The 26,013-nt window shown below is 43.0% G+C and overlaps 1 protein-coding gene across 1 annotated transcript in view; it reads left to right on the top strand.

Annotated features, from left to right (window-relative positions):
* Positions 1–25,803, top strand: part of LOC120031308 (2-oxoisovalerate dehydrogenase subunit beta, mitochondrial-like) — a 90,900-nt gene extending 65,097 nt beyond the window's left edge. The window contains exons 9-11 of the mRNA XM_038977005.1: positions 5,904–5,990; positions 24,369–24,530; positions 25,325–25,803. Of these exons, the coding sequence (XP_038832933.1) occupies positions 5,904–5,990; positions 24,369–24,509 (228 nt within the window). The 3' untranslated portion in view covers positions 24,510–24,530; positions 25,325–25,803. The remainder of the gene's footprint in view (positions 1–5,903; positions 5,991–24,368; positions 24,531–25,324) is intronic.
* Positions 25,804–26,013: the final 210 nt, after the last annotated feature.

Genomic DNA, 26,013 nt, shown 5'->3' with positions numbered 1-26,013 from the left:
AGAGATTTATCGTGTAGCCTCCTAGCGCCGTACTCATTGTCTCAGAGGGTTTTTGAAAGTTCTACTTGAGTCTTGATTACACGGATCACACACACAGACTAATTCACTCTTCCTCTCCTCATCTCCCTTTTCTTCTCTCTCACACACACACACACACACACACACACACACACACACACACACACACACACACACACACTGATTCATCAGGCCACTGTCCAAGGAGTTAAATTGTAGCAATAAAAGCCTCCTGTTAGTATGCATGCCTGTCTTTGTCTGGCTGGAGTGTACAGTGAGATTCATGGCATGTCTGTGTGCTCTCATTGCTCCAAGCGTATAATTCTCATGTGGATAAAGCCTACTGCTCACGTCTGGGCCCTCTGCTGTGGCTCCACCACTGTCTATATAAGGCAAATTGACATTATGACATTGGGTCCATGTTCACCACCATGATTGGTTTTGATGAGTGAAATCAATCGGTAGTGTGCTTCTGAGAAAGGGTCACTGGCTCCTCTGAAGAGTCAGGGTTAAAGGTCCGGCCTCAATTACTATGTTTGAGTAAATGAGTACACTGCTGTCAGAGATTGTGCGTCCAAGAAAAGTGTCTGGCCCGTCCCTGTCCCCTGGGTGAGGCAGTGATTTGTGATGAGTGAGTAGGACAGTGCCAGTGAGGTCAGCAATATAAGCTGAGGTCTGACGGCAACCGCCATGGTATTTGCCCTTTTTAAAAGCGCCGTGTGCCACTGAGAGAGCGAGACAGACAGACGGAACACTGATAAATGGAACACGAAGAAAAGAGGCGGAAGGAAGACGGACAGACAGACACTCACCGACAGGCGGGGGACCGACGGACTGACAGACGAGCGGGGGGGAGACACGCGGGAGGCGAGGACGGAGGCGGGAGGTGAGGATGGAGGCGGAAGACCGGGACGGACAGGGAGGAACAGACGGAAGACTGAAAACGGGTAGAAGGAAGACTTGACTGACTGACTGAATGAAGGCGGACAGAAAATAGACAGACTGAAAGAAGACAGACAGACGTATTAGAGATTGAAAGAAAAGTAGAGATGGACATGAAGCCCTTTCTTCTCCGTTGTTTTTTTTGTCTGGCCCACAAAATCTTTATCCAAAAGGATAAGCAGTGATTATGGCTTTAAACGGTCTAGCTCACAATAAAATGTACGTTTCTTCATAACAGAAAATTGCTGGGTGTGATCTAGCATTTTAGGAAAGAGATCTGGGAGCTGGAATAATCCTCAGTTTGAATCTGATAGTGTTTATTTTATAGCATTTTTGTGACTATTAATAAGAGTGTAATCTAACGTACTCTTGGCCCAAGTCTCACCTGTTTCTCATACTCCTATTTAGCCCACATAGTCCAACATTTTGGGCACCCCTGCTTTACATTCAGCAATACCCCTGCGGTGTGGTCCAGACGTCAATAGCTACATTTTGTCTTGTCTCATTGTCACAGCATTCACTGGAATGCACAGTCACAATCACACATCAGAATACTCGTCGGGCCAGGGAGAGACTTTCCCAAACCACCGTCCCGCCTAGTAGTGCGGAAATCCAGAAGGCATTTGGAGTGTGATTACTAAATGGGTCATTCGATTCCCTGGCCCCCGGGGGGGTGAAATGCTATCTCACGAAATTGAAATAACAGCGCTGCCTTCTTTGTGTTAGAAGCATCTGAAGATTGTGCTTGTGTTGGATTATGGTATGCAGCTCCACTCCTGGCACTGAGGTAGTGAAGTGAAACACTTATTTAAACACAATCTCTCTCGTGTGTGTGAGTGACAACAAGCAGGAGGAATGGGGTCAATTTAGCTGCAGGGAATTGGGCGGTAGCCTCACTTATTCACTCTCCCTGTGAGTCATATTCCGTAACATGTCACAGCATGATATTGGTGCCCTCTTTCACCCCTTGCCTGATTTGCTCTCTGCTTTACCCTGTTTGCCAGGCACCGTTACCCTCTTGTTCTCCCAATTTCCAGATCTGTAGCCAGTTACTCAAGCTCAGTAGACAGGGATACAAATCTAATGGCAATTTATTATTTTAAAGGGATGGTACAAATATCTATTCCTGAGTGATTGGACAGTCCTACTCCCAACCGGAGGTCCATACCTAGAAATGCCATGGCTGTCAAAGCAGGCATTCTTCCAGTCAGTTGACTCTGGAGACTGTCATGGTGAGATCCCCATATTAGTATGTGGTCTCTGACCGAGTCAGTGTGTTGCAACCAAACCAGGGACCTCAGCAACGTAAACAAACACTCAACCAACCTCTTTAACATCAGAGACGCCCAGAACACTTTTGGTTCGGATACTGTATCTGTGGTACCTTTTGGTGTAAACAAATGAAGCTATGTTTTTGTCTTTTTCTATATGCGTATTTCTCGGCTATGTTTTGAGTGAGGTCAGGAGTCCACACCACCAAGTAAAAAATAACGCTGTATATAAGCTGCAGAATTGCAGATAGGGCGTGTTGTGATACATTGGGACTTCACTTGCCAAGTGGTGTAGAAGGTGGAGGAGCCAGGTGATTCATTTGCTTCCTGTCTGTTCTAGTTGCAGTGTGTCACATGCCTGCAGTAGACCCTCTTGTATAAGTGAGAGAATCAGAGAGAATGAGAGAATCACAGCTTTGTCTGTAATGCATCATCTCTGTGGAAACAATATTCTCATTCCAAACCGGAGAAGCAATTTCTCTCCACTCACAGCTCAGGGCTGCACGATCCAATAGAAACACTTCAGCTGAACCAGTCCATTACTACCACACAACACTAGCAGGTTTTTACAGACTGGATTGACGGAGTAGCTAACGTCAAGTATAATTGCTGTGCTGTTTATTTGTCTCCTAATCAAGAGTAGGGAAATAATCTATTGAGGATAGAGCGATGTGATTAGGAGACTTGGAGACGATGGAGTTGAGGAGAGACAGACGAGGTTTGGATGAGATCAGACTATACGATAGTGTTAGATATACATTGTGGTCTGTTGCATCTTCTTCCTCCACCGTAACCTATTCGTTGTCCTGCTTCTGCAGGGTTTACAGTAAAGCCAGATGACCAGCCTGAGAGATGCGATCTCCATGATCATCCTGCTCTCTCAGCATGTCATGCAGCTCGTTGTCTACCAGCCTAAGTCAAACCCCAATAGCATTTCAAAAGAACACATCCTACTTCTCTCTAACATCCATATCATACAAAGCCTGGCCGTGCAAACATACAGTTCGTTCCGTTCCACTGTTCCAACCAGCAAAATAAAGGTCTGAACCAGTTCGAACCAATAAAAAAGTAACGGTTTATATCATTCCTTTGCGGATAGAGCAGGCAAGCTAGTTGTTTACATGCATGATGGACAGACAAGTGTATACTATGGAGCAAGATGCAACAGAAATGTTGCGAGTGGCAGAAAAGAGCGGGAGAGTGTTAAGGAGAAGGCGTGAGGCAGTGGGCATCTTGTTATGACATGCATTATTTGAATTAGGGCCACAGAATTATATCTAGGAGGAGCGGCTTATATGGAAGAACTTTGAATGTCCTTTTGACCTAGCTAGCTAAGAAGCTTGTGTTTGCAGAGCGGCACCAGAATTAAAAACACGTCTTACCTTTTTGTGGTTAATAAATCTAACGTGAAACGTGATAGATAGACCTAGTTATCATTGAAAAAGTTCATCCTTCTCTAGCTAATTTCACATCTCTCTCTCTCCATCTTCTGAATCATGCTTGTACATCAGTACAGTACAATGTGTATTTTTGTAATTTAGGTGAACTGTCCCTTTAACAGTTTGGCCTGTCAATCGATCACTGTGGGTGGGATTGTCAGGAGAAGGGGCAAGATGTTTGTGAGTCAGAGTTGTTAGGGTTCCAGACCTGTCAATCAATCAATCACTGTGGGTGGGACTTTGAGGGAAGGTGGTAGATAAGTAATCTAGTCAGAAAAACTAGTCTTACAAATAAATGTACTCTGGCAAATACTAAATCTAGTCTACACTTTACAGACGGTAGGCAATTAAGGTCACAGTTATGAAAACTTAGGACACTAGAGGCCTTTTATCTGACTCTGAAAAAACACCAAAAGAAAGATGCCCAGGGTCCCCGCTCATCTGCCTATGTGTGCCTTAGGCATGCTGCAAGGAGGCATGAGGACTGCAGATGTGGCCAGGGCAATAAATTGCAATGTCCGTACTGTGAGACGCCTAAGACAGCGCTACAGGGAGACAGGATGAACAGCTGATCGCCCTCAGTGGCAGACCACATGTAACAACACCTGCACAGGATCGGTACATCCGAACATCACATCAGCAGGACAGGTACAGGATGGCAACAACTGCCCGAGTTACACCGGGAACGCACAATCCCTCCATCAGTGCTCAGACTGTTCGCAATAGGCTGAGAGAGGCTGGACTGAGGGCTTGTAGGCCTGTTGTTAAGACAGGTCCTCACGAGACATCACCGGCAACAACGTCGCCTATGGGCACAAACCCACCGTTGCTGGGCCAGACAGGACTGGCAAAAAGTGCTCTTCACTGACGAGTCGCGGTTTTGTCTCACCAGGGGTGATGGTCGGATTCGCGTTTATCGTCGAAGGAATGAGCGTTACACCGAGGCCTGTACTCTGGAGTGGGATCAATGTGGAGGGTCTGTCATGGTCTGGGGCGGTGTGTCACAGCGTCATCGGACTGAGCTTGTTGTCATTGCAGGCAATCTCAACGCTGTGCGTTACAGGGAAGACATCCTCCTCCCTCATGTGGTACCCTTCCTGCAGGCTCATCCTGACATGACCCTCCAGCATGACAGTGCCACCAGCCATACTGCTCGTCCTGTGCATGATTTCCTGCAAGGTAGGGATGTCAGTGTTCTGCCATGGCCAGTGAAGAGCCTGGATCTCAGTCCCATTGAGCACGTCTGAGACCTGTTGGATCGCAGGGTGAAGGCTAGGGCCATTCCCCCCAGAAATGTCCGGGAACTTGCAGGTGCCTTGGTGGAAGAGTCGGGTAACATCTTACAGCAAGAACTGGCAAATCTGGTGCAGTCCATGAGGAGGAGATGCACTGCAGTACTTAATGCAGCTGGTGGCCACACCAGATACTGACTGCTACTGTTGATTTTGACCCCCGCTTTGTTCAGGGACACATTATTCCATTTCTGTTAGTCACATGTCTGTGGAACTTGTTCAGTTTATGTCTCAGTTGTTGAATCTTGTTATGTTCATACAAATATTTACACATGTTAAGTTCGCTGAAAATAAACGCAGTTGACAGTGAGAGGACATTTTATTTTTTTGTTCAGTTTAGTTTAGTTCATTCTATTGGGAGAAGGCTATACAGACTTTTCTGGCTAGTGAATTGAAACTTTTCAATGAAGAAGCCGAGTTAATCAATTAAGTGGAAAAAGTAGCCTGCTAACTATCTGAAGCTTTTTAGCCGAAGGCCAGCGCTTATGGAAAATACTGCACTCGTTTGTGCACACACACACATATGCTGCACAAATGCTGTTAGAATGGGATTTGCGTGTGTGTGTGTGTGAGTTTAAGTATTTATTATCTCCGGGGGCTATTCATATTGTGATGAATTGTTACTCATGGGCTGACTGAACTAACTGTACTAAATGTATCAAATGTGAAATAGGGTTCCCTCGGGGGGAAAAGGTTGTGAACCCCTGTGTTAGAACATGCTACAAACTGTATTTGCCTACTCAAATCATGTTCACCCTCTACCCCGTTGTACATTTGTCATGGTACCATAATACGCTGCTGATCTCATTGCCTGCCACATGCTTGCCTTAGACACCACAGGCAGGCTGGGGAGAGACATTATGTCTACAGTAACCATAGATTTTGTCAGTGGGTGATGTGTCACACTGTATTGATCAGACTGTGTGTGTTGTGTTTTTCAGTCGGTGGCCAAGACCGGACGGCTACTTATCAGTCACGAGGCTCCAATCACCGGAGGCTTTGCTGCCGAGATCAGCTCCACAGTGCAAGTAAGTGTGTTTGTGTGTGGTCATGCATGCGGAGGGTTCTATTGGAATCCCAGGAGGCCATCAGAGGTGAGATGTGGGACGGATTGCACATGGACAGTAGGGTATCTATATCTGTGTGGATGGGGGTTTGGGTTGGACTTTCTCTGTTTGAAATGTGAAATGAAATTCAAATGTCTGTCAGTGGGTGTCCTCGGGGTCAGGCAATAAATCTGAGTTTAAGAGGCACTGACAGATACACTTCCGGTCAAAAGTTTTAAAACACCTACTCGTTCAAGGTTTTTTCTTTATTTATACTATTTTCTACATTGTAAAGTAATAGTGAAGCCATAAAAACTATGAAATAACACATATGGAATCATGTAGTAACCAAAAAAGTGTTTAACAAATCAAAATATATTTTATATTTGAGATTCTTCAAATAGCCACCCTTTGACTTGATGACAGCTTTGCACACTCTTGGCATTCTCTCAACCAGCTTCATGAGGTAGTCACCTGCAATGCATTTCAATTAACAGGTGTGCCTTGTTAAAAGTTAATTTATGGAATTTCTTTCCTTAATGCGTTTGAGCCAATCAGTTGTGTTGTGACAAGGTAGGGGTGGTATACAGAAGATAGCCCTATTTGGTAAAATACCAAGTCCATATTATGGCAAGAACAGCTCAAATAAGCAAAGAGAAACGACAGTCCATTATTACTTTAAGACATGAAGGTCAGTCAATACGGAATATTTCAATAACTTTTCAAGTTTCTTCAAGTGCAGTCGCAAAAACCATCAAGCACTATGATGAAACTGGCTCTCATGAGGACCGCCACAGGAATGGAACACCCAGAGTTACCTCTGCTGCAGAGGATAATTTCATCAGAGTTACCAGCCTCAGAAATTGCAGCCCAAATAAATGCTTCACGGAGTAAAAGTAACAGACACATTTCAACATCAACTGTTCAGAGGAGACTGCGTGAGTCAGGCCTTCATGGTTGAATTGCTGCAAAGAAACCACTACTAAAGGACACCAATTAGATGAAGAGACTTCCTTGGGCCAAGAAACACGAGCAATGAACATTAGACCGGTGGAAATTTGTCCTTTGGAGTCCAAATTGGAGATTTTTGGTTTCAACCGCCGTGTCTTTGTGAGACGCGGTGTGGGTGAACGGATGATCTCTGCATGTGTATTTCCCACCGTAAAGCATGGAGGAGTTAGTGTTATGATGTGGGGGTGCTTTGCTGGTGACACGGTCTGATTTTATTTAGAATTCAAGGCTCACTTAACCAGCATGGCTTCCACAGCATTCTGCAGCGATACACCGTCCCATCTGGTTTGCTCTTAGTGGGACTATCATTTGTTTTACAACAGGACAATGAACCAACACATCTCCAGGCTGTGTAAAAGCTATTTGACCAAGAAGGAGAGTGATGAAGTGCTACATCAGATTACCTGGCCTCCACAATTCCCCGACCTCAACCAAATTGAGAAGGTTTGGAATGAGTCGGACCGCAGAGTAAAGGAAAAGCAGCCAACAAGTGCTCAGCATATGTGGGAACTCCTTCAAGACTTTTGAAAAAGCATTCCAGGTGAAGCTGGTTCAGAGAATGCCAAGAGTGTGCAAAGCTGTCAAGGCAAATGGTGCCTATTTGAAGAATCTCAAATATAAAATATATTTTGATTTGTTTAACACTTTTTTTGGTTACTACATGATTCCATATGTGTTATTTCATAGTTTTGATGTCTTCACTATTATTCTACAATCTAGAAAATAGTAAAAAATAAAGAAAATCCCTTGAATGAGTAGGTGTTCTTAAACTTTTGACCTGTAGCCTGTCAGATATGTCATACTGAAACTTGTTAAACTTTGTCAGTTGAAATGAGTAATATATATTGGATCAAGCCAGTTGAAACTAATACTCAACCTTGTCTGTGGATTCATTTTTGCTCATGGAATGTACTGGAGGTGCATCCCCTTTCCCTCCCTCCCCTCCCTCCCTCTGTCTAATGAAGACTCTGCTCTGGCCTGGTGAGGGCATGATCAAAGTATTTGCTGTGTTCCCTTCAGGGAGAACGTGAGAGGGTTTGAGCCATAGTTTCACCTCCTTGAGCTATTCCTGAGTTATGATTATGACCCTTTTCGGCAGGGCGTTTTTTAAAATTATTATTTAGATTTTTTTCCCCTAGACCACAATCAAAGGTATCCGGTTAATGGCATGCTATTCAGTGTAGGCATTACCTCAAGTGGATGATGCCCTGTGTGTCTGCATCAGCGCTGAGATGAGGGCCTTGGAATTGGTCCTTCTCATCTCCCTGGCTGTCACTCATGTTGTTGTTATCCCCAGACCTGCTTATTGGTAGGATTATTAGTCTATGAGTCATAGCCATGTTTTCACATGTTTTGTGTCCCGAGATAACCAGCAGTATTTTTAGTCATGAACCAATGTTTTAAATGGACCGCCATGCTCCACAGTTGAATGTGAGAAAGCATATGGTGAATTGAACTGTTTACAGCATTTAATACCTCGTTTTTATTGTGCATAGCAATTAGCTTTATGAGCTTTGTGTATGATGAGGAATTGTTGAGACAGCTTTCATCTCGCGCCAAATGAATCCTCAACCACTACTGACAGAATAAATGATCACATGCACTTGCACCTCATGTCTAAGTGTATCCAGGTGTTGCGGCCGCATGCCACGTTGTCCCCCCTCAAGAGCAGGGCACACACACACTCTCGTGGCCAAGTTCCCTTGGCAACGTGACCTCGCTGGCTCTGGAGCGCCCACTTGCCCCCTGTACAGATGGCCAAGGGTGGCGGTCAGTACTGCGACTCGCCGGACTGTGGTGACTCACCCGCTAATAACGGGGATGTGGCGTGGGTTCCACGCTGATAATGCGATGAAATGGAAAAAGCGCTAAAAATAGAGCTTTTAGTAGAAAGGTGCTGAGCTATCGGACCTGGGTCAAGCCTCTGGGAACTACAACAACAATGTATCAAGTGCTCTCAAGGGAACGACCAGAAAGGGAGACCTAATCCACTACTTAACAAGAGTCAAGAGCAGAGAGGAAGACCTGCAGCACCAGAGCTTAGAGCGGAGAGTGAGATCTGCACCACACCTCACAAACCAGTCAAAAGCAGAGAGGGTGACCTGCACCACACCTCACAAACCAGGGTCAAAAGCAGAGATGGAGACCTGCACCACACCTCACAAACCAGGGTCAACAGCAGAGATGGAGACCTGCACCACACCTCACAAACCAGGGTCAACAGCAGAGATGGAGACCTGCACCACACCTCACAAACCAGGGTCAAAAGCAGAGATGGAGACCTGCACCACACCTCACAAACCAGGGTCAACAGCAGAGATGGAGACCTGCACCACACCTCACAAACCAGGGTCAACAGCAGAGATGGAGACCTGCACCACACCTCACAAACCAGGGTCAAAAGCAGAGATGGAGACCTGCACCACACCTCACAAACCAGGGTCAACAGCAGAGATGGAGACCTGCACCACACCTCACAAACCAGGGTCAACAGCAGAGATGGAGACCTGCACCACACCTCACAACCAGGGTCAACAGCAGAGATGGAGACCTGCACCACACCTCACAAACCAGGGTCAACAGCAGAGATGGAGACCTGCACCACACCTCACAAACCAGGGTCAACAGCAGAGATGGAGACCTGCACCACACCTCACAAACCAGGGTCAACAGCAGAGATGGAGACCTGCACCACACCTCACAAACCAGGGTCAACAGCAGAGATGGAGACCTGCACCACACCTCACAAACCAGGGTCAACAGCAGAGATGGAGACCTGCACCACACCTCACAAACCAGGGTCAACAGCAGAGATGGAGACCTGCACCACACCTCACAAACCAGGGTCAACAGCAGAGATGGAGACCTGCACCACACCTCACAAACCAGGGTCAACAGCAGAGATGGAGACCTGCACCACACCTCACAAACCAGGGTCAACAGCAGAGATGGAGACCTGCACCACACCTCACAAACCAGGGTCAACAGCAGAGATGGAGACCTGCACCACACCTCACAACCAGTCAGAAGCAGAGAGGGAGACCTGCACCACACCTTACTACCAGGGTCAAAGGCAAGACTCGGCCTGGAATATCCCATTCATGGCGGGAATGAAGGCCTGTGATACTAATGGCTTATAGTCTGGTATGGGTTACTATTACGATTGACGAAGTGCATGCTCAGCTGTCAGAGTCCAGGACTTAACTTTTCTTCTATTCTTTATGTGAAATATACTTTGAACAATGTGCAAATAGATATTCTTTTGAAGTGACAGGGCTGGGAGTATGCCTTGATTTACCCACCCTGGAGCTTGTTGTTTCATTTGGATTGTTGAAGAATAAATAATTGAGATCAGGCCGTCCAGTAGGCTTTCCCTGGCGTTCAGCTGTTTTGTCTCAGCACATGTTCAGCTGTTTTGTTATCTGGCTCTGAGGCATGTGCAAAAACTCTTTCCACACCTTTCCACGTGTTAGTGCCTCCAGGAGTGGCTATACAGAATGCTTTTGTCAGTGTATTATGTCTGGACAGCAGGGTGAAACTGAAGGATAATCGGGTCAAAGCCAACTGCCTCGGGGCAGTGTAAGCACGGTCCAATTATGGATTAGTTTGACTTTCTTTCAAATTTGGAACAGCGGCGTTAAGGGTTTGAAAGTTTCCATTCGGTGGATTACCTACACCTCACAAAAGGTGTTGTCATTGGCTGACCTCTACTCTATATCAGTGCTTCTCTGCTGACTTACAATGGACCTCAGGGATACAAAGAGTGCCATGGTAAAGTTGAGCAGCCTCTCCCATACTGCTGTGCATACAGCTTTGTGACAATTAAAACACGGACCTCGCTGTGCTACATACAGTACCAGTCAAACGTATGGAATAATGTAGTAACAAAAAAAAGTGTGAAACAAATCAAAATATATTTTATATTTGAGATTCTTCAAAGTAGCCACCCTTTGCCTTGATGACAGCGTTCCACACCCTTGGCATTCTCTCAACCAGCTTTGCGAGGTAGTCACCTGGAATGCATTTCAATTAACAGGTGTGCGTTGTTAAAAGTTAAATTCCATAAATGTTCCTTAATGCATTTGAGACAATCAGTTTTGTTGTAACAAGGTAGGGGTGGTATACAGAAGATAGCCCTATTTGGTAAAATACCAAGTCCATATTGTGGCAAGAACAGCTCCTCAAATAAGCAAAGAGAAACGACAGTCCATCATTACTTTAAGACATGAAGGTCAGTCAATGCGGAACATTTCAAGACCTTTGAAAGTTTCCTCAAGTGCAGTCGCAAAAACCATGTGTTATTTCATAGTTTTGATGTCTTCACTATTATTCTACAATGAAGAAAATAGTAAAAAATAAAGGAAATCCCTTGAATGAGTAGGTGTCCTAACTTTTGACTGGTACTGTATAGTATTTATAGGCTAGACCCCTGGGATTGGATCGTGCAGTAGAGGCTGTGCTTACAAGCAACACTGGCTTTAAGTCTGTTTCACGCTATAGACGGAAGTACACTTAGGGACGAAGCGTTACTTGAGATACACAAGCAAAACTAGAGCTTCCATGTGATTTTTATTTTTTTATTGAGTACCTACAGTTCATGCTGCATCTCCCCAGTCACTGCAAACACCAATCCCAGATTATAAACTGGGTGGTTCGAGCCCTGAATGCTGATTGGCTGACAGCCGTGCCATATCAGATTGTATACCACAGGTATGAAAAAACATATATTTTTACTTCTCCAATTAAGTTGGTAACCAGTTGATAATACCAATAGTTATGTCGTGCTTAAGAACAGCCCTTAGCTGTGGTATATACCACACCCCCTCGGGCCTTATTGCTTAATTACACACTGCCTTTGGTCCCGTAACCTTTGCTGTAGACCTACCACAGCTTTCAGACACGTTGGAATCATCCACACTGGTTGCTCTGCCGAGTTCCTTCCTTTATTTGTGTGTAATGGGAATGGCGCGGAGTCTAGCATCAAACTCCAACCCAGCGCTTATCACTGAGTTGTGGTGCTACTGGTCCGGGCCTCACATCAAAGATGGCCGTCTTCCATTCCGGCCCAGTTGGGGTTGGTCAAAGTTGAAAGCCTGCGTTTTTCTGACATAATTGCCTTCCGAATCAGAAGCAGAACCCATGTTTGCCTGTCAGGCCGTTTTAAAGAGTCCAGGACGCTCTTGAAAAAGAGATTTCAAATCTCAATGAGCCCTTCCTGGTTGAAAAAATAAATAAAATAAAGCTGGTTTGTTTCCTCAGGCGCTGTTTTCCTGCACCTTCTTCCATTGTAAAACCATGGCTGGATGCCCTCTGTCTCTCTCCCTCACAGGGTACACCAATCGCCTTCAAAGGGATGTGTTTATGGAAGAGGCCTGTTAAGCTTCACACACACTGAGGAAAGTAAAATTGGATAGTATACAGGCTGTGGTAGAGTATGGACATGAGGTATCGCTCCATGTTCTCCTCTTTGCCAGTTGATGGGTTGAATGGCCACAGTCTAGCATGAAACCCTCATTGGCCAGTTTGGGTATTAATTCATCCATACTGGTCCATCCTTTACCTGCAGAGGTAGATTTGAATCTAAATTGCAAGGAATTCCCCTAAATTTGACCTTCAACAGGATGATCAGAGAATGTGTGATTCATTTTTCCTTCCAGGAAGTTGCTTAGTAAGTAATATATGTAAGTACGAGCACGTAGGAAGTCTATAATGAACTCCTCTAATCAGTCCCTAAAAGCTTCCAGTGTTGATGAACCCACTAACTGCGGCTGTCTTTGAACCCTCTGAAACCATTGTTCATAGGGGAACCACGGAAGCAAATAAACAAATACTTTTAAGATCAAAATGGATTTTCCAAGATGTCTTTAAAAAAAAAATGACCACACCATGTATTACTTGTAAACCCAGTAAAATAAGAACTCTGATTTAAAAAAATCTATGGACTGCTGTCAACTTCAGAGCGGTGTTGAAATGGCCTATGTAAGACTGATAAAGGTACAGATTAAACAGTGCTGAGAGACTAGGCAGAGGAAAGTACCCCAGCAGTGAGATCTCACTGATGCTGTCTTATGTACTGCTCCACACAGTGCATTCGGAAAGTATTAAGACCCCTTGACTTTTTCAACATTTTGTTACGTTACAACCTTATTGTAAAATGGATTCAATTGTTTCCCCCCCCAACATCAATCTACACACAATACCCCATAATGACAAAGCAAAAACAGGTTTTTAGAAATGTTTGGAAATTTATAAAAAGTACTAAACTGAAATATCTTATTTTTATCTTATTATTTACTTAAGTATTCAGACCCAATAGTATTAAGTCCTTGGTTGCAACACTCACTACCAAGTTCCAAACTGCCTCTGGAAGCAACGTCAGCACAATAACTGTTCGTCGGGAGCTTCATGCAATAGGTTTCCATGGCCCAGCAGTACCACACAGCACACAAGCCTAAGATCATCATGTGCAATGCCTATTGTCGCCTAGAGTGGTGTAAAGCTCGCCCTCATTGGATTCTGGAGTAGTGGAAACGTGTCCTCTGGAGTGATGAATCTCTCTTCACCATCTAGCAGTCCGACGGACAAATCTGGGTTTGGCGGATGCCAGGCAAACGCTACCTGCCCCAATGCATAGTGCCAACTGTAAAGTTTGGTGGAGGTGGAATAATGGTCTGGAGCTGATTTTCATGGTTCGGTCGTTCCAGTGAAGGGGAATCTTAACGCTACAGCATTCAATGACATTCGCAACAATTTTGTGCTTCCAACTTTGTGGCAACAGTTTGGGGAAGGCCCTTTCCTGGTTCAGCATGACAATATCCCAGTGCACAGAAAGAGGTCCATACAGAAATGGTTAGTTGAGATCGGTGTGGAAGAATTTGACTGGCCTGTACAGAGCCCTGACCTCAACCCCATCAAACACCTTTGGGATTAATTGGAACGCCGACTGTGAGCCAGGCCTAATCTCCCAACATCAGTGCCAGACCTCACTAATGCTCTTGTAGCTGAATAAAAGCAAGTCCCTGCAGAAAAGTTCCAACATTTAGTGGAAAGCCTTCCCAGAAGAGTGGAGGCTAATATAGCAGGAAATGGGGGACCAACTCCATAATAATGCCCATGATTTTGGAATGAGATGTTTGACGAGCAGGTGTCCACATACTTTTGGTAATGTACCATTAGCCCTATAATTAGGATGCCAAATTCATGATATTAATAATACACTTTTATGTTTGGATATTGTCTTGTATTTGAAGGATGGTTGATTGATTTCAAATGTAGTCTATAAGTTATTACTATGTTGGATTCATGCCTCCATCTCAACCAAAAATCGAGGTGTGAAGAATAGAACTAAATCAAATCAAACTTTATTTGAAGTGCATTTAAAGTTTGATTTGATTTAGTTCTATTCTTTACATTTTGGTTGAGATGGAGACATGAATCCAACATATCAATTATTAATTTGTAGACAAACTGTATATTGAATTGGGAACACAAATATCACATTTTGAAGGACTATCTTCTGCTTGGATAGTACACACTCATTGGCCAGTTTATTAGGTATATCCATCTAGTAGCGGTCGGACACCCCTTTTCCTCCAGAACAGCCTGACTTCTTTGGGGCTTAAACTTTGTTAATTGGTATCAAGGGACCTAACGTGTGCCAGGAAAACATTCCTCACACCATTACACCACTGCCACCAGCCTGTACGGTTGACACCAGGCAGGATGGGGCTATGGACTCATGGTGATTATGCCAAATCCTGACTTTTTGCATGACACAACAGGAACTGGAATTCGTCGGACCAGGCAACTTTTTTCCACTCCTCAATTGTCCAGTGTTGGTGATCGTGTGCCCACTGGAGCCGCTTCTCCATGTTTTTAGCTAATAGGAGTGGAAACCGGTGTGGTCATCTGTGATGAGGACTGACAAGTTGTGTGTTCCGAGATGCCTTCCTGCACACACCTGTTGTACTTCGCCGTTATTTTCCTGTTTGTGGTCCGCCTGTTTGCTTACACGATTCTTGCCATGCTCCTTCGACCTCTCATCAACGTGAAAAGCCCAGGAGGCCGGCCGTTTCTGAGATACTGGAACCGGTGCGCCTGGCACCGACGATCATACCACGTTCAAAGGTGCTTAGGTCACTTGTTTGGCTCAATCAAACAGTAACTGGATGCCGGTCTGCATGCTTTATATAGCAAGCGACGGCCACGTGACTCACTGTGTGTAGGAGCAAACCATTATCGTGAACGGGGTGGTGTATTAAATAAATATTATGAATAGCGTACAGTACATAAGACAACATCCAAAGGTAAAAGTGTATTGTTATTATTAGTATCATGTATTTTCCATCCTATTTATAGGGCTAATGGTTAGCGATTTCTAAACTTCCAAAGATGGATGAATGAGAGTTTACCTAGCTAACGTTGAAATGATGGTGTCCTTTGTTGGGCAAATCAGATGTCAATGTATGCTACTTAAACCTAACCTTACTCCGAATTTACTTTCACATACAACTTGTGTGAGAAAAGTTAGCTGAGTTACTTTCAACTATTCAATGTTATTTTGGTAGTCTACTCAAATGAGTATGGAAGCTGATCAATGTCTAAATGTGTTGACAGGGTAGCTCTGCTGAATTGAGTACAGCTTGTTTCCAAATCTAAGCAGGGTACATAGAGATAAGCATCTGGACGGTAGACTTGTTCTCACTGAAGTGCATTGCCCCTCGTATACCCGAATACCAGTCGGAGTTACTGTTCAGTCAGGAATCGTTGGATTTTGCTTTCACATTTTATTTCAATATACCTCTGTATTTAGGTTTATGAGGCATGACACTGAAACGATGTTGAATTAAACATACCATTTTACTATCAACTGTCTCCGACTAAAAACGTTAAAAAAAAGTTATGTTCTTTCAACCAATCGCTCTGTCAACATTTTAAAACGTGAATTTTTCCATGTATAGACACACCCTATGTTTTAATAAGATTAACTATATGTACGCTACTGAGCTTGTTTGATGCTTTAAGCATTGTAATTAAAAATGAAGACGCAAAAATTACTAACGAGGGAGGCAGAGCTCAATATAGCCTAACTAGAAGAGTTATATACCCTAACCTGTTCCTGACCCCCCTCCCCCCGCTGCTGCTGGCCTTCCGTTAAGCTCCTGAAGTTGCTAGTAAAAGGCTACACCAGCGGTCTGCAACCTTTTTCAATTTGCGGTGCATATTTATCATACTGTTTCTACTGATCTGCGAACCAGTTTTTTTATGCACATTTTCGTGGAACAGTTTCAATTCATTTATAATAGTCTTCATATCTCAAAATCAATGTCATGTCGTTAATCAAAATTCGAAATGAAAAATATACTTTTAGATTTGTAACTTTCTATTGCCATTGCCAATATGTAAAAATAGCAGCCTGCAGGTAGCCAATATCCAGTGGTGTAAAGTACTTAAGTATTTTTAGTTTAGTCGTTTTTTTAGGGTATCTGTATTTTTACTTTACTATTTATATTTTTTACTACTTTTACTTTTACTCCACTACATTCCTAAAGAAAATGTACTTGTACTCCTTACATTTACCCTGACACCCAAAGGACTCATTACATTTTTAATGCTTAGCAGGACAGGAAAATTGTCTAATTCACGCACTTATCAAGAGAACATCCCTGGTCATCCCTACTGCCTCTGATCTGGCAGACTCACTAAACACAAATGCTTTGTTTGTGAATTATGTCTGAGTGTTGTACTGTGACCCTGGCTAGCCATAAAAAAAACATATATATTTAATTGTCTTGTTTGCTTAATATAAGATATTTTAAAGGATTTATACTTTTACTTTTGATACTTAAGTACATTTAAAACCAAATACTTTTACTTTTACTCAAGTAGTATTTTACTGGGTGACTTTTCCTTGAGTCATTTTATTTTAAGGTATCTTTACTTTTACTCAAGTATGAAAATTTGATACTTTTTCCACCACTGCCAATATCCTGATAAAAATAAATATCCTGTAAATCATATTGGCTACACATGGCCTGTCTGCAAGGAACTTGAAACATTGTATCAACTATTAACTTGGTCCAGCCCGAAGCTTGTGCTAGCAAACTTACAACATGATATGAAATATTCTGGGCGCTCAGTTTCCCACGCCAGTGAGCTCCTGACACACAGCTGTAGGCTATTTGCGCAAGGGATAAGAAGTAATCAGGTAGGCCTATTTTATGAAGTTTCCATCGATCAGAGCATGACATTTTTATGTTATCGAAAGGGAGAGTGGTTATCGAAAGGGAGAGCGCTGGAAAGATGTTTCAAATAGGCAACGTTAAGGAACTATTGTCATTCTCAAATGGATGTAGAAACAGACTTTGTTTACTTGCTGTTAGAGGCGAAGAAAAAATTACTTTGAGAAGCCTCACAGTGGTGATGGTGAGTTAAGACAATCAGAAATGGTAGAAGATCTCCAGATCTGGGCACATTTATAGGCCTACATTTGCTCGCAGACAAGGTAGCTTAGGCCTACTTCTATACGTAGTCAGGTGCGTTTCCTTTCTCAAGATTGACAGGAGCGCACCGAACAAAAGACAATTAATATATTGACAAGTCATAAATGGAATGAAATGAACCAAAACCTATTCATCACAAGTGTAGCCTAGGTTGTGCGCGCTGCAAACAGTGTCCAGTCCTACGATGAGAACAGTAAGACTGTCATAATAATATTGAATGCATTAACAGAAATGACCGTAACCAAACAAACATTGTAGATTAGAAGTTATGGGAATTTACTGTAAATGTAGGTTTACTACTGGTGTGCAATCCCCACGGCCTCTGTAATGGATTAGTCCACTTAGACAGGCGTGAATCAGACAGGTGTCTTGTGTGCCATTCGAAATATATATATATATATATATATACAGTGCATTCGGAAAATAGTCAAACCCCTAGACTTTTTCCACATTTTGTTATGTAACAGCCGTATTAAATACATTTTTTTCATCAATCTACACACAATACCCCATAATGACAATCAGTTGTTTTTTTTTGGTGCAAATTTATAAAAAATAAAACTGAAATAAGACATTTTCATAAGTATTCACACCCTTTACTCAGTGCTTTGTTGAAGCACCTTTGGCAGCGATTACAGCCAGCCTTCTTGGGTAAAACGCTACAAGCTTGGCACACCTGTATTTGGGGAGTTTCTGCCATTCTTCTCTACAGACCCTTTCAAGCTCTGTCAAGTTGGATGGGGAGCGTCACTGCACAGCTATTTTCAGGTCTCTCCAGAAATGTTTGATCGGGTTCAAGTCTGGGCCACACAAGGACATTGTTATTGACTGTTTGTTTATCCCATGTGTAACTCTGTTGTTTTTGTCGCACTGCTTTGCTTTATCTTGGCCAGGTCGCAGTTGTAAATGAGAACTTATTCTCAACTGGCCTACCTGGTTAAATAAAGGTCTAAAAAATAAAAAACTTGTCTCAAGGACAGAGACATGTCCCGAAGCCACTCCTGCGTTGTCTTGGCTGTGTGCATAGGGTCGTTGGTCTGAGTGCTCTGGAGCAGGTTTTCATCAAGGTACTCTGTACTTTGCTTTGTTCATCTTTGCCTCGATGTTCTTGTGGACCTTCAATGCTGCAGTAATAATTTGGTAGCCTTCCCCAAATCTGTGCCACAACACAATCCTGTCTCTGAGCTCTATGGACAAATCCTTCGACCTCATGGCTTGGTTTTTGCTCTGACATGCGCTGTCAAATGTGGGACCTTATATAGACAGGTATGTGCCTTTCCAAGTCATGTCCAATCAATTGAATTTACCACAGGTGGACTCCAATCAAGTTGTAGAAACATCTCAAGGATGATCAATGGAAACCGGATGCACCTGAGCTCAATGTCGAGTCTCATGTTAAAGGGTCAGAATGCTTATGTCGATAGGGTATTTGTTTTTTATATTTAATAAATGTACAAGCATTTCTAAAAACCTGTTTTCACTTTGTCTATGGGGTATTGTGTTTAGATTGCTGAGGATTTTTTATTTATTTAATCCATTTAGAATAAGGCTGTAACGTAACAAAATGTGGAAAAAGTCAAGGGGTCTGAATACTTCCCGAAGGCACTATATTTGTGACTGCTCGACTCAAAAAAATCTTGGTTGACCAACAGCCTATCAACCAAACAATTGACCAGTCGACTAACTAGGGTCAGTCCTAAAGATGTCCAAAGTACATATGAAATTCAACATAATTTCAACCACCCAATTTAATATAGGATGAAAAATATTTTTAATGTTTCTACATGGAACTTTCAATGCAATTTCAACATACATAGTTCTGATGATTATGTTGAAATTAGATTAATGTAACCTGACTAACAGGTTGTTAAGTCAATGTATTTAAGTGAAAGTTTTACCCTAATTTCAATGTTTACAATGCTGGTTCAAATTAGATCAAAACAGAACTGGTTGATTACTTATTTCAAATCCAATGTATTTTCCACGTTGATTCCAAGTCACAATACGGATTCAGCTAGTGTGTGCCCAGAGGGCAGTGTGTGATTTGTCATTGTTGGCAGTCCCATTTGGTAATATTGGAATTATCCAATAGTGACTGAATTCCCCAATCTGTGGCTGTCGCTGACACACTTTTTTTGTGTGACAGGAGACAAAATGCGCAACTGCAAATCTAAACCTGGTATTTTTTACATTTTTCTATATTGCCTCCTCGAGAGATGCAGTCCATAGTTTATTCTGCCATTTTGTCATATTTATATGCAGACATTTAAGTCAGATTGATGATGTGTTTTCTCTAAAGATTAGAGTTCTGTGGCACATCACCATTTAGCTGTGGTGACAAGCAACCAGACTGCTTTCTTCCTGCTTCCAGTAAGTAAGTGTATTTAGAGGAGATTACAGTTAGGAGTCTTACAGAAAAAAACCTTTAGTACTGTCTTTCTGTCTGCCTGTGGATCATAGATTGTCTCATGAGACGTTCTCCCTTAATGCTGTGCACTCTAGAGACACGGATGGTCCTCTATCATGACATTAAATTGGGAGAGATGGACTAGGCTAAATGTTTCCATTCTTTCAGAAAGTCTGACAGGATTTATCACACTTCTGATGTAACGCTACAAAAATGCAGGCCTGACCAGACTCATCTTATTTGTTTTAAGCTTTATCTTCGTGATTAAGTGTGCTGTCAGTCTGTCACTGAAGTCCACTGCAGGCCCCCTCCAGCTGCCACACAAGTGTCTGCCTGTTACACTCCTAGCCCCCATGACCAGGAATAGCTCTCCACTGAGCAACACAGCAAGGAAACCTGGTCAAAGAATATAATTAGTCATCGCAGCTCAGATGTTTTTATTTTCCTTAGCCACTGCCAGACGTTGGTGAGCGTCCTTTCTGAGAGTTCTGCATCAAGAGAATCATCCACCTTCCAAGTGTTGAAGAGCTATTAAAGTTCTTTAGGACTGTGAAAACTGTAATTTTATGCTTATAAGATTTTGACCTTAGAGGCTAAATTGATTTATGTTCTTGCCTCAACTAGGTGCAATAGGGGAATAGAGATATTTGACGATAGAATATGTGAACTTATGGTCTTATACATACAATGCATCATGTCCAGTCTCCCAACTCTGCCCTAGACTGTTGGAGAGGACAGAAGGAATTCTCCACGGAAACCGTTTGGCCCACTTGGCCATGGAGTGGCAGGCGGTGTGGGGTTGGATGGGGAGAGGATGCTGGCTGGCACTAACTGCTGGCATCCTTTTTAAAGCTAATCACCACTAATTAGCGAGGCAGAGCTGGGCTGCCTGTTGTGGGCTGAGTAATGACACCCCCAACCCCTCTTTGATACACTACAGCGGGCCATGAGCCATACACATGAGCCCATCACTTTCCCTGCACGCTGTAAACATGCTTGTAACACTGATGTATGACCTTTGTTGTACCACTGTGGTAATAATGTATACTGCATATGTATTCCCGTCTCGTGGTACAGTAAACCCTAATGACCAGGAGGACCATTTTGTCCGTCTGCTAATTCCTTTTTAACATGTCAAAGAAACCTGAGACATGCCGCTGCTGGCAATGCTAAAGCTATATCTGTAAATTAGACCCGGCGGGCCTGGCGTGATACTGGGGACGTGGAGCCGACACGTATCTACAGGCTCTCTGTTGTTTTTACAGCCCATGCAATAAGGAGACACACAAAGGCTTTCTCATGGAGCCTGACTTTCTTCTGAACCCTGCCAGATGTTTTGGAGGAGATGAAAAACATATTACTGCAGAAACATGCAAATACAACACAATGTCCACAGAGTAGGGCTAGCCTTAGTTTAGCTAGGGGTCTGCAGAATCTGTTCTAAAAGCTAAATGACTCCCTACTCGTCTTTGTCTCAGTTATCACGTTTGTGACTGATTTTTGTCTTGTGTAGGTTTGATTGGGTGGGCTGTGAGCACACATCACATACACATTGTACGAGGGTGTGTGAATGTGTGTCTGTCTCTGTCTGTGTGTCTGAATGCAAGTTACTAAGACCCTGTGGTTAATTTGTCTCAGCGATGGCTCTCCTCTCCTGTGGAGGCTATTGGCCCCTCCATTGCTTTTAGATGCTGTGGGAGGAGGTCAAAAGCCAATAGAGACATGAGCGATGGCTTGTTTTCCAGCCCTGCCAAAAGACAAGCTGTGCGTTGGCCAGCTCTGAGCTGTGATTTTAAATAAGCCATTTGTCTCCCAACTTTTAAGGGTGGTGGTAGTGAATTCACTGAAGCTGTTGGCAATGTTCCAGTGAATGATTTCTAGTGTTACTGTGGCTACAGCCATGCCAGTGAAACTGATTCCACTCCACTGTCTCTCTGTCAAGCAATAGATCAAGGGCCTGGAGTTTTTCCTGCTATTTGGTTTTTAATCAGGATCCCGATTTAGCTGTTGCAAAAGCAGCAGCCACTCTTCCTGGGGTCCACACTAAACATGAAACATGACATAATACAGAACATTAATAGATACGGACACAACTACGTACGTTTTTTTTTGAAAGGCACACGTAACCTACATATCGGTGCATACACAAACTGTCTAGGTCAAATAGGGGAGAGGCGTTGTGCCGTGAGGTGTTGCTTTATCTGTTTTTTGAAACCAGGTTTGCTGGGCTCTGTTCTGGGCCAGCTGCAGCTTAACTACAGTTGAAGTTGGAATTTTACATACACTTAGGTTGGAGTTATTAAAACTCATTTTTCAACCACTCCACAAATTTCTTGTTAACCAACTATAGTTTTGGCAAGTCGGTTAGGACATCTACTTTGTGCATGACACACGTCATTTTTGTTTACAGACAGATTATTTCACTTATAATTCACTGTATCACAATTCCAGTTGGTCAAAAGTTTACATACAGTAAGTTGACTGTGCCTTTAAACAGCTTGGAAAATTCCAGAAAAGTATGTGATCGCTTTAGAAGGTTCAGATAGACTAATTGACATTGTTTCAGTCAATTGGAGGTGCACCTGTGGATGTATTTCTAGGCCTACCTTCAAACTCAGTGCCTCTTTGCTTGACACCATGGAAAAAGCAAAAGAAATCAGCCAGGACCTCAGAAAAACAATTGTAGACCTCCACAAGTCTGGTTCAGCGTTAGGAGCAATTTCCAAACGCCTGAAGGTACCATGTTCATCTGTACAAACAATAGTACGCAAGTATAAACACCATGGGACCACGCAGTCGTCATACCGCTCAGGAAGGAGACGCGTTCTGTCTCCTAGAGATGAACGTACTTTGGTGCGAAAAGTGCAAATCAACCCAGAACAACAGCAAAGGACCTTGTGAAGATGCTGGAGGAAACGGGTACAAAAGTATCTATATCCACAGTAAAACGAGTCCTGTATCGACATAACCTGAAAGGCCGTTCAGCAAAAAAGAAGCCACTGCTCCAAAACCGCCATAAAAAAGCCAGACTACGGTTTGCAACTGCACATGGAGACAAAAAGCGTACTTTTTGGAGAAATGTCCTATGGTCTGATGAAACAAAAATAAAACTGTTTGGCCATAATGACCATTGTTATGTTTGGAGGAAAAATGGGGAGGCTTGCAAGCCGAGGAACACCATCCCAACCATGAAGCACGGGGGTGGCAGCATCATGTTTTGGGGGTGCTTTGCTGCAGGAGGGACTGGTGCACTTTAAAAAAATAGATGATGAGGAAGAAAAATTATGTGGATATATTGAAGCAACATCTCAAGACATCAGTCAGGAAGTTAAAGCTTGGTCGCAAATGCGTCTTCCTAATGGACAATGACCCCAAGCATACTTCCAAAGTTGTGGCAAAATGGCTTAAGGACAACAAAGTCAAGGTATTGGAGTGGCCATCACAAAGCCCTGACCTCAATCAATCCTACATAAAATTTGTGGGCAGAACTGAAAAAGTGTGTGCAAGCAAGGAGGCCTATAAACCTGACTCAGTTACACCAGCTCTGTCAGGAGGAATGGGCCAAAATTCACCCAACTTATTGTGGGAAGCTTGTGGAAGGCTACCCAAAACATTTGACCCAAGTTAAAACAATTTAAAGGCAATGCTACCAAATACTAATACTAATTCCCCACTGGGAATGTGATGAAAGAAATAAAAGCTGAAATATATAATTATCTCTACTATTGTTCTGACATTTCACATTCTTAAAATAAAGTGGTGATCCTAACTGACCTAAGACAGGGAATTTTTACTAGGATTAAATGTCAGGAATTGTGAAAAACTGAGTTTAAATGTATTTGGTTACAGTGTATGTAAACTTCCGACTTCAACTGTAGGTCTTTCCTTGCAGCACTGGACCACACAACTGGACAATAATCAAGATTAGACAAAACTAGAGCCTGCAGAACTTGCTTTTTGGAGTGTGGTGTCAAAAAAACAGAGCATCTCTTTATTACGGACAGACCTCTCCCCATCTTTACGTTTTGACCATGACAGTTTACAATCTAAGGTAACGCCAAGATATTTGGGTCTCCTCAACTTGTTCAACAGCCACACAATTCATTACCAGATTCAGCTGAGGTCTAGAACATAGGGAATGTGGTCATGAAAAACTCTGGCCTTATGTGTGTACCGCAAAGTCAGATAAACAGTTGCATTTACCGGGTCATGTTTAGAAGGATAGAAACCTAGTAAAACGGGGACGTACTATTTCAACTTGTCTGACGAGAAATTCTTTCGTATTTCCTCTTGCTACTTTTTTCCAACGTATGCCCTACTGAACACGAATTGTTGCGATTACCCAAACACCTGCAGAGCCTGTCGTCCATGTCAAGAGGGATGTAATGTGACTGCTGAGAGCGAGTGAAACTGACCCACGTACCTGTTGTGTGTCCACAGGAGGCGTGCTTCCTCAACCTAGAGGCGCCAATCGCTAGAGTCTGCGGCTACGACACTCCCTTCCCCCACATCTTCGAACCCTTCTACATCCCAGACAAGTGGAAATGCTTTGACGCCGTCAAGAAGTTGATCAGCTACTGATCTCCAACTACTGATCCCCAGGTGAGTACCACGTCGGAAGTTGATGTCTGTCCTCTGGGGTTTGTATTGTAGTTTGTAACTGTGCAGCTTTTTGACCCCCCCCCCCAAAAACAAATCTGATCAAAAATCAAGACCATATGTTCACCTCCAACCACTTTTTAACATGGATTGATAAAGAACAATGAAGATTATATCAGAAGCCTTATCAGTTATGCGTTCAGGAGTCGCAATGTTCTGGAACGTTGCCAATAGACATGTATTTTGTAGAGCTGACATGGTTCCATTTTTTGACATGACTGAGGAACACGCCTGTTCTGCATGATATATTCCTGTCTGGAAAATCAAACATTACACCCCCACTGAATGCAATTCTGATCTCTCTGTGCTCCTTGCAATTGTCCTCAAACGTCTCACTATGGCTGACTGACACCCCGTCTAGATTGAATGATTATGGTTCCTGTCTCCGATTTAACTTGTGTAGCTCCATGCTGTTATTTTATAGTTTGTGTATTGCAAGTGATTATCTTTACTTGTGGCAGAATTGATGAGTAGTTCACTTTGAAATGGAGAGCGCTGTTGTCATTCGCCTCGATCGGCTGTGTTTAATCCTTTTTTTAATTGCCTGTGTCGTTTTGAGCACCATGTTGTAAAAACGAGCCTGGAAAGAAGTCAATAAAGGGATGGTAAATTGAATTCTACAGGAGTCAACCCCCGCCTTTCTCTCACGTTCTCTCCCTCTCCCTCTCCCTCTGCTATGTCAAGTATTATATCCGTACTGACGTACTGAACCGTTCTCTTCTCATTATTCTTCCCAGAGCCACCTCTCGGAGGACCTAGACTCCAAGCTCTCTCTCGCCATTGTTCTCACCAATGGACATCATGCAGAAAAATACACTTTGTCGGCCATCCAATCAGGAAGCAGCATCCAGACGGAGCTCTTGGCCCTCCCTGTGGAAGCACAGACTGTTACTTCTGGTTTAGTGAACGTTTTCTGTAAATGGGGAATAGGTGTCCTCTTGGTCGACTCTCTTATTACTGTACGTTTTCTAGCTTCCATGGTAAAACAGATCCACACAGACAGTTTCACAAACACTGGTGTGAGTACTAGCAAGTGTTATTCTATAGGAACTCTGACTGTTAGAATAGTTAAATGTGTGTCTGCCTCAGTCTTCCCTGTTTAATTTTACTCTTTGACTCTTTAATCTTAGTTTTGTTTGACATCAAGTTGACTGTACTAAAAATAATGGACCTGTGTTTTTTTTTATGAAAATAAAGTAATTGACTTTCGGCCTCATTATATTTGACAGTTCTTTTAAAGGGGCAATCTGAAGTAACTACATAATTTTTTTTTTTTACTTATAAATTAATGATATGTACCCATTTGATTCTTGAAGAATGTATCTTATAAATGTCTCATGAGTTGAACTGTCATAACCCATCAAAACCCACAATATAAGTTTGTTTCACAGTCAATGTAAGCAAACACAGGTATAGACTCAATGTG

This window comes from Salvelinus namaycush, chromosome 37 (genome assembly GCF_016432855.1).
Source record: "Salvelinus namaycush isolate Seneca chromosome 37, SaNama_1.0, whole genome shotgun sequence".
Lineage (NCBI taxonomy): Eukaryota > Metazoa > Chordata > Actinopteri > Salmoniformes > Salmonidae > Salvelinus > Salvelinus namaycush.
The sequence above is the reverse complement of the archived record's forward strand: the minus strand, read 5'-3'. Positions and strand labels throughout refer to the sequence as shown.